The following is a 12540-nucleotide window of genomic DNA, read 5'->3' as shown; positions in this document are numbered from 1 at the left end:
CGCTTTCCCCGTGTTTTCAGGAAGTTAAAATATGGAACTTGGAAAGATTTTTTTTCCAGGACAATTTTTTCCTGTGGTATGCAGATTAAGAGAAATAAGATTATACTCTTTCATTACAGCATTTGGCACCTAGTAAAAAGCTGGGAAATGCTTCTTTGGATGGACTTGAAGGAGATCAAATTCAGAATTTCTCATTGCTTATGTTTTGTGGGGAAAAATAAAAAGTAAAACTGTGAAAATATTGTATGTATTTCTTATATTTTATTCTGCGTAATACTGTGTTAGTAGGAGGCATATAGATTTGATTTCAACACAGAGGCAATTTGAGGGACTTTAAAAAACAATGTTAGCATTGCCGAGTTACAAACTTAGTAGAATGAGTTGCATGGTGGCCATCATAGTTGGGGATTTTATGACAAGATACAGATATAACAAGGGTGTGTGTAATCCAAGGATCCTTTTAGTTTCTGGGTATTGAATCATATGGTGTCTCTAAAAGTAGTCAGTTCCTTAATTTGGTTGGCAAAGAATTTCTTTGTTTGTTTGGCCTATCATAATTTATTTTGTTTATAAATGGTTTAGGCTACGTACACACGTGCAATAATTGGAAACGAACCTTTGGCGACCGATCGGCTGATAATCTTTAATAAAATAAAGTGCACAACGACTGGCCAACGATGCTGATGAATGAAGAATGTGGCTGGAAACGTACGACCGTCTCAGCAGATCAGATTGTTCCCAATCTATTGTGTGTACTGTCGTTCAGTGATCGTGGATGGTTCTGCAGCACACTTTCTCTAGTACATGTCACTACCTGCATCGTTCAATTGATCGTATCAAGCGTGTGTACATTATTGGTGGATTATATTTGAACGATTGTATCCTTACAGCATGTACAGAATCGTGTTCTATATAATCGTTCAAAAAAATCATGATTAATCGCTAATCTGTCGTCAGTCGCTCGTTTGTAACAACAATTATTGCACGTGTGTACATAGCCTTAGAGTTTAGTAAATTCCTTAGGAGTGGATTTGCGAGTCATTTTCTTAGTATACATCTTTCTAGGGGACATGAATGTTAAAGTTTATAAAGCACTCTGAGATGTGGTGCCCTTTAATGGAACAGCTCCCAGCTCTCTTGTAGTTGGGGAAGTCTTGTCAATGGCAGGGGATTCCTGCATATTCAAAAAGTAGAAATATGATGGCAGGTCCTTTACAAAACATTAAGATCAGCTTCCTCCTGCTTTCTGCTGTGTCATTGGCACATTTAGTGGTAAAAGCAAGCTGATAGAGATTCAGTTTTAAGCTTTAACGTGATGATTTAATGATTTATGATGAATTTATATCACATTTCCCACCAGGATTCATTAGTAATTATTTTTCTGATTGTGCTCAGCTTTTTCCCAAGAGTTTGGAGATGGGGTCTTGGGGCTCTCCAGGAAAGCAGCTCATGTAGTGACAAACTACAATTTATGAGGTTTGAGTCTCTAAGAGCTTTTCAGGTAAAGTCAAGACAAAGAATGGGGTTTAAGAGTAGATGCAACATTGGTCAAAGTTTGATAGAGGTTTTATGATTTACAGATTTGTGCACAAAGTTTTACATGCATTTCAAAATAAACAAGCAGAAGAAATATTGTATTTGGCATGTGGAAGTTGGAAAGTAATTACACAACCATCCTCATTCAAGGTCCCAGGATCTTAATTCTTCTTTATTATCAAATAGAAAACATTGAAATATCCACAAATATTTTATTGTGTTTTATGATCAGTGTAAAAGAATTGAGTGGCTATTAATAGCACTGGTTGTATGACTAACTTTAGGTGGAATGTGTAACATGCCTGGGACTGGGAAGAGCCAAAGAGGGATAAAATTAATTGACTTTATAATAATTTTCTAGAGAGAGAGTCAGAAAGTAAGCGGCTGCTGCTGTACTTCTAATTCTATTTTAAATTCTGATTATTTAAAGATAAAAATATTATGAAAGTTGGAAGCATGAAATTGTCTGAAGAAATAAAAACTGTTGTCATGAAATAGAATACATTAACATATCGCTCAATAAAAAGTCAATCAGACAGAACATAGCTAGGGACAGGAGATATACATTCTCGGCATTGTTGTAACCTACAGTGTAATAGGGAACATGAAATTAAGCTAAAATCTTCTTGAAAAGGGACAGCAAATTTTCCTGCAGCCAAGTAGTCAAAGCCTGGACTGTAGGAAGATCTTAGATTAAAGTGCAAATGCTATAAAGTCATATAAATATAAAATATACACTTATTTATAAAGCTTTTTACAGGTAAACTTTTACTACACCAGAAAATTAGCTGTGGGGTTTTAAACATGATTTATACCTAGCAGCCACAAAATATAGGTGCCATGTCTCTGATAGTCATGCATATGCAAAACTTCTGTATGGAGCAAGTATGATCCTGGAAAATATTCTATTTGAAAAATGTAATAGGAACTTTCATTATTCTGCTCTATATACGGTACTGACCTGTCAGCATGATGGAGTGCAGGAGATGTTGGCAGTCACATTTTCCCATCGGAGGCCAGACTTAATTATTTCAATATGTTTTCTTTTTAAATTAATACCCTGCTCAGAGCTCCTTAATTATGAGAATATTAGGTAGTTTGTTTGTTCCTGATTATTGATTGAGGTGCAATATTTGCTTATCTACAGCTTTAGGGTAAGAAAAACAGACCAATTGCCCAGGATCCACACCTTCACCAGAGCCTCAGAATGGCAGAGAACTGTTATGTAGTAGATTTGTGGCCCCCAGGTCATATTTGCCTAGGTCCTCGGAAGTGTTTTCTATTCACAGTACTGATCCATTTTCATATCATTGAACAGATTCTGAAGATGTCCTGCATTGAAATTTTAGCTGTGGAGCCTTCCAGTATATGTGCCGGAGGTAAGTACATGTAAATTCAGATGTGCGTTGTCGGCAACAGTTTATTTTTATTCATTTTATGCCAGAGGTGTCTAATTCCAGTCCTTGACGGCCACATATAGGCCAGGATTTTCATACTACCAGTTTTTTTTTTTCATTGGAGAACCACACCTAACTAAATATACTGCTGTCTGTTAATAAAATACTTAAATTATGTGCAGATCCCATCCCTCGAAGATTTGAGTTGGACACCCCCATTGTCGGCACTCTAGCACATTTTAGACAACTTTGCAGGGGCCAGTTGATAAAAATGTGAACTGTAACTATAGTATATTTCAGATTTGCTTTTTTTTGCTGAATTCACTAGTACAGATGTGCTGAATATGTGGGACAAATCTGGGAAGGATTTTGTACTATTTTGCTTGGTTTCTCAGGGTATACAAGAAACAATAACCAGCTGTGTCTGGCATAAAGCACATGCCAGTTCATCAGAGCCAACATAAACCAAATTCCCAAAAGATACCATAGAAAAACCCATCAGTCACTAGACAACATATGATCTCATATAAAGCATAGCCTGACAGGTTCTGATTGAAGCTGGAGCCCAGAACTTTCTGCTAATAGCCTGAGCTTATCAACCAACCTGGGTAATGTCAGACCAGCCTGATCCATAGTGGGCTTGGTTTTGTTTAAAGTGTATGTATAACTATTTATAATACAGAAGTCAAATGATAAGACTCTTATTGGCTATTAATTCTGTCCAGGGAGATTTCCCTTCCCGCCCCTTTTGTTCTGCTCACCATTGCATTGCAAAAGTAGGATAAGGAAATACAGCCAATTAGATTTCAGTTTCTTATTGCTCCACTGCATAATGCGCACCCAAATCTGGCCATAGTGTGCAGCCAGTGATGCCCCATGTAGTTCCTTCTGCTGAATTGAGCATAGAGATCAACGTTATTGAAGGAGAAACTTTGACTTGGGTCACATGAGCACTTTTTCCAAATCACAAAGCTTTCACTGACCAAACCATGTGGGATAAGAAGCAAGAAAGAGATTATTTTTATCACCGGTGGCCTATTTGAAGAAAACACTTGGGCTTAGTTGCCTAAAACCACATTATAGGGAAAAGTTAAAATCACTGTCAATGGGGAAACTGAATTGGGCAATCTGAAATTAGATGAATTCCATATTGCTCTTCTATAATAAACAGACAGAACAAACAAAGTACAGAACTGAAGGGGAAATTAGGAAAACAATCTCAATTACCATAACTATAAGATTATATGTGTGAACAATTCTATTTCATAGAGTCCTTCCAAGTGGTGGTAAGGGGCAATGGATTCCGATATTCACGGAATGTGGACCGAGTACTATGCAGCTTCAGGATCAATGACACAAACTCTCTTAGTAAGTTGAAACGTTTGCCTAGAAGAAGTTGTTCCTCTTGCAGAGGATTTATATTGCATGCATTTGTTGACCTGGATGTTTTAAGCGGGGCTCTGCAATTCTGATCAGATGGTTAGGACCAGCCAGCCATGCAGAATCACCTTTTTACATAAATTGTAAGCTGTTCTCCATTTGTCATAACTTTCTGGCTTCAAACGTGTAAATGGATTGGTTTGAGAAAAGAATTAAAGCATGGAAGACATAGGAAATGAAATGCTAGTTATAAAAACCTTTGGTCACCTTTGTATTTACTTTGATGACCTTCCTAAACTATTCATTCAATTTATTTCTATTTATTAATATACTGTCCAGTCCTGACATGACCTGGCCATTTCCTTGAGAGGGTCTCCGATAGCTTTGTCAGATACTTCCAAAGGTCAGTGTCTTGTAGCATTTCCAGAACAGGATAGATGGACCGAGAATATCTGGTGTCCTGGAGATGCTCCAGTCCCAATTTGTGATTGAAACCCACCAAGGAATGGTTCGGGCATCTTGGCCAGCCAACTACTGGAAGAAATATCGAGGATAATGATCGAAAAAAGAACAAAAATAGCAAAGTTATAATTTCTGCTGTTTTTATTATCCCTGGTACTAAGCAAATCTTAATCGTTTCATGTATATTTTCATGTTGTAGATGAGAAGCCGCTGGTTGTGGAGGACACATATCTGCTTTGTCCAGCCCCGGTTCTGGAAGAAGCTGGCATGTAAGCTACTTCATATAGATATACATCTCTTAAGTTGTTGTTTCATGAAATATATTAATGAAAATAGAATTATGTGTAACACCCTCTCCATAGGCATCTGTAGGCAGCCTAGATATCGCTTCCCGGCAAGGAACCTCCTTGTACAATTCCTCTCTTAGGATATATTTCCTAAGAGAGACATCAAGAATGCCTTGGCTGTTCTTCACATGCTAGTTGACTGACTGGCATGCTGACTTGTTAGCTTTATGAATTTAAATAATTAATGCCAAACTATAGGCATATCTGATCTGCATTCTTGCTCTTGTTGATGGGAATGTTCAGAAGGAGTTCAGCAGTGGCTGTCACCATGTTTCTCTCATGAACGTTTTACAATAAAAAACATTAGTCTTGTTCATTGAAGCTGTGGAAAGTGTAATGATTGCGTGCCAAGTTGTATAATAAACACAAGCTGATCTGAGAACAATTAACTAGAATCTGGTTGCATGTTTCAATTTCCAAAGCTTTGTACACCATTATTGTACTTTGCATTGCTTTTGCTTCCTAATACATTGGGTCTGACTTATTAAAGCTCTTTGAGAAGAACCTAGGGGAACCTATCATCATTTGCTATTTAATGGCAATTGTTTTCAACCCTGAACAAAATCCTTTAGAGGTTTGTTGAATGATCCAGGTTCTCCCATAGTAGTCAATCTTCTCCAGTCTTGGAGAGCTTTCATATATCAGTCCCAATATTGATATTGTACATTTAGATCAGGGATGGTCAACATACTTTATTTACAGGGTCTCAAGTGTGACACCCTAAAATTACCAAAGGGTCACACATAATATTCAGTAAATTATTAATATTACACAGTATTTATATAACACCAATATATTATGCAACACTTTACATAGTCCATGGTCATGTCACTAGCTGTCCCCCAAAGGGGCTCACAATCCAATGTCCCTACTATGGTCATACATCTTTAGTACATTATATCGTGAATTTTGAGGGGAAGCTAATTAACCTATCTGCATGTTTTTGGAATGTGGGGGGAAACCAGAGTACCCAGTCAAAACGAACCCAAACATGAGGAAAGCATACCAACTCCTTGCAAATAGTGTCCTGGCTAAGATTTGAACTTGGGACCTAGCACTGCAAAGGCAAGAGTGCTAACCACTGAGCCACCATGCACCCCTACATTGAATGATTAATATTGGTGTCAGAGACTGAAGACTAGGGGTGGTCAGATCCAAGTTCTGATCCAACATTACTTTACCACTCATTGGCTAGACCACCAGACTATGGTGGCTGTCATTGCCCAGTGATCGGATTGGCCTGCCCTACTATACCTGTTATTGTTAGGTATAGTAAGCTGCTGGAAGATTTTAGTTGTGATTACCTGGTGGTTGGATTGGCTGAGCTGAACTATACTTTACTGTACTTGATGATGGAAACCTAGTTTAGGTCTTGGGCGATTATAGATCCAAAGAATTTGATGGACTCAACATGGGTAACATCTGACCCAGGAAGGGGGTTTATTTTTCTCTCTTTGCCATCCCTTTTATTAGCATTCTGACTTCAATATTCTAATGTAACTATTATTATTTCTGCTTGCTTTTTCCAGGTTTGCAGCCCTTCAAGTCAGCATGAATGATGGTTTAAGCTTTATTTCAAGATCCGTCATCATCACCAGCACACACTGTGTAAGTTGTAAACTTATAACTTCCGACCGATGGATTTTTTCGGAACGATGTTTGATGTTTCATGATCCAATATTTGCATATAGGTCATTGTAAGATTTCAGACCGCGTTCAGAGTAGTCATGCTGGATGTTGCTGTGACAGTGGAAAAGCTGGCCGCACCGTTTCCCGTTGAGCGTGGCTTTTTTGTTGTGTTTTTATTTTGTGACACATCTGGAACCAAGAAACTGAGCTTCAGCTGCAGCAACTTAGCTGTGACTGCAAACTTTATTTTCAGAGCTAGTGCCAGTAAATATGTAGAGAATTCAGGAAAAGCTTAGAATAACTTTTTGGTTGCTGTTTTGCACATTTTAGCCATTCAGGTATGCAAATATTTAGGGCCCATTCACAACATACATTGTAGTAATGACAAGCCAATACATCATGCATGTATGTCTACTCAGTTAAACTCATTTCTATTCATGGGCTCAATTTTACATAAACACACTATCCAAAAAAAGTGACAGCGAGCAGGTGCACAGAACAAGAGGAAGTAATGCTAGAACAAGTAATATATTTTTAATCTACCACGGTGTTATTTTTCCTGGGGGAGGACTGAAGGGGCAGCAGCTACTGGGAGGCTGTTGGTGGAGCAGTAAGAAGCCAGGGCCCCCTAAAGATTGGATCTGATTTAATAAAGCTCTCCAAGAGTGGAGGAGATACACTTTTATCAGTGAACCTGGGTGATCCAGCAAACCTGGGATGGATCTGGTCCAGGATTGAAAACATTTGCTAACAAATAAGCTATATAATTTCGGAAAATTAATTCCAGGTTTGCTGGATCACCCAGCTTCACTGATGAAAAGGTATCCTCTCCAGCCTTGGAGAACTTTATTAAATCAGGGCCATTGTCTTCTGATGCAGTGATTCTTTGCAGCCTCCTGTATATGAGACACATGTATCAGAAAAGAAAAGAAAAAAGACACTCCAGCTCAATTTGGTCCCAACTAGGGCTGAAATGACACCATAATAAAGTAGTTAAAGGCCTGTTGTCATCTGACATGATGGAATCAGTTTAACATAAGTATGAGATGCTTCAGAAATCATTAAGAACTTATTACCAGGTTCTATTAACCTGCAGTTGACCTACTTCAGGATTTGCATTTTCATAGGTTTGTAAAGGAATGTGAAACGCATCAGATTTAAACAAAAGCCATAAACACAGGCAATATAGGAACTATAAAGTCTGATCAATTATTTTATATACATCAGCTAATACAATTCCATTCTCACCAGGCATTCTCTCCAATTCCACAATATCCCAAAACTGGACTGCATATTCCAGATGTGATCTGACCAATGCTTTGTACAGGGGCAGGATTATGTCTCCATCTCTGCGGTGTATTCCTCTTTTAATACAAGAAAGTACTTTACTAGCTTTAGATATTGCAGCTTGGCATTGCATGATGTTATTAGGTCTATGATCTACCAGAACCCCCTGATCATTTTCCATTTCTGACTCCCCCAAATGTATTTCCCCTAGACAGTATGAAGCATGCATGTTGTTAGCTCCCAAGTGCATAACTTTACATCTATCTATATTAATTGTCATTTGCCACTTGGCTGCCCAATCAAACAGTACATCCAGGTCTGCCTATAGATTATAGATCCTGTATAGATGTCTGGTACAACCCCATTTCTGCACCTTTTTGGAGAATAGATGATAACCAGAAATAGATTCATTTTGCCAATAGCTTTTGTTTTTCCCTTACTTATCTCTTCCCTTTTCCTTCTTCATCGGAAATATATGTCAATATAAAAAAAAAGTTCGATATTGTGCACACACAAATACCTTTAGTCCCTTTAAGGGTCATGGGTTCATAGATTGCACCTGTTTTCTAAGCCTAAAAATTAAAAAAATGCAAGCAGACAGGTTGATTATTTCAGGAGTACAACAAAGAGAGAGAAAGAGGTTTTTAATGGCTCCATATATTAAAAGTGTGCAAAAATTATATAATACAATTGGTGTATTGAAATAATACAATCTTATGTTAAACAACTCGTAGGACCCTTCCTTCACCTGTATTACATGTTTCTAAAACTTATTACCATGGAGGAACCCTTGAAATAACTTTCAGGTCTCAGGGAACCCCTTCTATAATTCCTATATCCACAGATCACAGTATATTAGTGTGGTGATCAGTGGGAAGAATTCCTCTTACATTGCCGGCCATTGGGAAGAATGTCACCATTACAGATAGCCAAAAAGATCATTGGAGTCACTTACACTGACCTGAGAGGAACAAACTGCTCATTGCCCTGGGAAGCCCCAGCAACCTCTGGAGGAATCCTTTAGGAACACTAAAGTGTTAAAACAGCTGTGTCCCCGGAGCAATGAAAGACAATCTTGCTGTCTCCTACACTTTACATTGCCTTAATCTGTTTTTTTATGTGGTTTTAAATTCTTTTTCCATTTGAAAAGACCCTGACGTTGCTATAAATTGGCATCATGAAAGGATTGTTTCAGATTTTTAAACATTGCAAGAAAACTCATTACAATGAGACAGAGGTAACAATACTAAGCTAAAGTTGGTGCGTTTCCAGCACATCTTGGAGTAATAAATTGAGGCCGGCGTCCCCATGTAGAGCCCTGTGACCTTAACTCAGGTCTCCATGTGTAGAGCGTGCTGCGCTTGGTCCGGGACACAGAGAAGCTGCAGACCGGCAAAACATTTCTAACAGAAGCTGGCTGGTGGTTATGGTAATGCTAACTAACCCATAGTAACATATACTAAGTGTATACATTTTAAAAAGTCACAAATCCGGGTCTATGTGATGCACAAACCTTATAAAAGTAAAAAAGATAAACTTCTTTACCTTCCCTGATTGAACCAAAACCTTGATTTGTATCTAACATTCTCCCGCTCCCAGCAGCTGCAGATCACAATGGGAGGAGTTCAGTACTGTCAATCCACAAAGCAATGGGCAGAACTGGGTGTGGCCAGGTGTTGATTTACAGGTTACAATTCTGAAAGCCACGCCCCCACAACCTTTACCCCTCCCACTGTAGTGCACACAGGCACAGCCCACATAACAGTGGCAACTCTGCTCCAAATTCAGGAGTAGTGCAGCACTGTAGCCACCCCATCACAAGAAACATTAGGTGAAAGGTTGGACTTTGCAGGGGGACAAGTTCAGATACATTGATACATACTTTTCAAATAGGAATCCATAGCTGTACTTTATTTTAACAACAGACTTAGATGACATCAACATTTGAGTCATATTAATATTCACAGCTCCTAAGAGTTATTTAAATGCATTTTCCAAGTTATTTCTAAATGAGGTGCTGACAATGTAATTAGAGGGTGTGTCTGGCCTGGCTTAGAAAGGTTTGGTTTATTTACCCAGTTATTGAATAATTGCCTAAAAACATTTAGGATTTGCAGGCTTAATAAAACCCAATGCTAGTCAAATATATTAATATATCCAGACCCTGATAGGGTACCACACCTCAAATTATCATATCAGCAAACATATATTAGAATGAACATTAGAATGTTTAGATATATAAAAACAAATATATTTTTTCTTTCATACAGAAGCAATAAGATAAGAAGTCATTTGCCAATTTCATATTCAGTGCCAGCGATGACACACACCATAACTGTGCTCTAACGGCATGTAACCCATACAGTTCCAATTGGACATATCCCAGAGTTTCAGGAGCAATATGATTGTTTTCCATAAAGGATTACAATGGATCACGTTTAATAATGTGACGTTTCTCTACGTGTTTCGCAAAAAAAAATCATGCTTAATCAGATTTGATCAAAACACATAGCTGGGGTCTTTGGGAACATGGAGCTGAAACAGAGAAGGGTTGCAAGCTGTACCCCTCAATGGTGGAAGAATGGAGAACACCGGCACAAGAGAAGTATGAAAGGAAACCAATACCCAAAAAAAGCATTTCTATTCAGCCGAATCGCTAACACAAGAGAAATATCTCCATTATAGTAGGGAAGGGTTGGCACAAACGTGAGTTTATAACAAAAATTCAAAAGAATTCAGATAATCTGAACCAAAATGTACCCAAATATTTGTCTAATACCTGGTTGGTAATGTAAAGAACAACTGTGGGCCCGTTAAGAGAGGCAGCAGACAGCAGCTACCTGCTGTGTACATTAACAATGGGCACATCAGCGTATAAGCCCCTTGTCTAAGTAAATATTGGTCAATGTGCCATCAGGTGGTCATCACATGTGACTACTAGCCAATGGTAACACTGACTGCTATTTACCTTGACAATGGTCTTACAAGGTGATATTTAAGGCCATCCTTAATATATGCAGGAACAAACAGGGGTCATCCTGGCCAGGCCAATCAAGATAACTGTACCCAGGATCTTAAAATAAGATGGATAAATAGATGTAAAGCCCATGGATATCACATCAGTCTAGGAGAATTGAGTATTGTTCTGCTTAAAAACCATAATTAAAGATTCCGGTAAAATAAGCTAAATACATTCCAAGTAAATAAAAAAAAGGTTTTAAGGGTTCTACAGTTTGCTTCCTTTAGAAAGCAGCCTAAGCCTGAGTAGAAAAGTCTCTCTATGCAGTGGGCTCACTGCAAAGGTCTTGCTGAGAGTAAAATCTAGAGCTCTCAAATCTATTGGGAGTGATTTAGAAGCAGAGCAGTGGGCCAGGTGGTGATGGACAAGCTACAGGCTTATATATTGGCAATCACACCGCTGATAGCCATGACCCCTGCAATATCTTCTTCTCCCACTATAGTGCAGGTAGCACAGCCTACACAAGAGTGGCAACTGCTGAATTTAGGAGCAGTATTGTTGCCACTCCATCACATGAAGGTATATTAGGTTAAAGATGGGACTTTACAGGGGAAAACACATGAAAGCACTGTAAGGGCATTAATACATTTTTGGGGGAGACCATGTTTTTTTTGTATTTCAGGGCGAACACCAACATTGTTTGGCTGATATTGTTTCACAGCTCTTAGGAGTTACACATTTTCACATGTTCCCAAGTTTGCTTCATTTAGCAACCAACCACAGAGTAGAAAAGTCTCTGTGTGAAGCAGCGGCCTCTCTGCAGAAGTGCTAAGTCCCAGTTAGTACTCTCCAATCTGCAGGAGCCTTGCTGCAGATGTCAAGCCTTGCGCCTGCATATTACATCCCCTCCTTCTGCGGGAAGTTGTGACTCGGTTGTATTTGTTGGTTTCCACCTCTTTTCGTTATAAAGCAATACTTCATTTCTTAGGGCTGACGTGTTCTTTAAGGCCCGTTGCACAGATCACTCAGCATTCTGTTTCTTGTTCACAGTCTGACGGGACGATATTGGCGATCGTGCTGCTGATTCTGTTCCTCCTGCTGGTCCTGGCTCTGATGTGGTGGTTCTGGCCCCTGTGCTGTACCGTGGTAAGTCTCACATGTCATCATCCTGCCTGTGTTTCTGGGACCTGGCGTGACCCCGGGCCTGCGGAATGCGTTTAACCTCGCTTGTTTCTCTGCATCCAGAGATATTTGTATCTGCACTTCTCTTGTATATAAACAGCATCCTCTGTTTGGAGATCAGGCATGACCGGAAAAGCTCTCTGTATACACACTGGCATAAGATCATATCGGTATTTCCCTTGAATATACAATTAGTTTACTATAACCCTAGATTATGCTATATTAAGGAAATCTAAAAAATTAAATATATTGCTGCTTGCAGTCCTCAGATTAGTTTTTAGGCCTTTATTTACAATTCCTGTCCTGGGTGACAACACTCACTGTATTGCATGTTTCAAAAGCAGCGTTGTCACTCTAGGCT

General features: G+C 38.8%; 1 protein-coding gene across 1 annotated transcript in view; it reads left to right on the top strand.

The window, feature by feature from the left end:
• Positions 1–12540, top strand: part of ANTXR1 (ANTXR cell adhesion molecule 1) — a 125725-nt gene that overhangs the window by 45734 nt on the left and 67451 nt on the right. Inside the window, exons 9-13 of the mRNA XM_072402824.1 lie at positions 2855–2915; positions 4203–4301; positions 4975–5044; positions 6652–6730; positions 12048–12143. Of these exons, the coding sequence (XP_072258925.1) occupies positions 2855–2915; positions 4203–4301; positions 4975–5044; positions 6652–6730; positions 12048–12143 (405 nt within the window). The remainder of the gene's footprint in view (positions 1–2854; positions 2916–4202; positions 4302–4974; positions 5045–6651; positions 6731–12047; positions 12144–12540) is intronic.

Source organism: Pyxicephalus adspersus, chromosome 2 (assembly GCF_032062135.1).
Source record: "Pyxicephalus adspersus chromosome 2, UCB_Pads_2.0, whole genome shotgun sequence".
In the NCBI taxonomy this organism is placed as follows: domain Eukaryota; kingdom Metazoa; phylum Chordata; class Amphibia; order Anura; family Pyxicephalidae; genus Pyxicephalus; species Pyxicephalus adspersus.
Note: the sequence above shows the minus strand (reverse complement) of the source record. Positions and strands in the feature narration are given on the sequence as shown.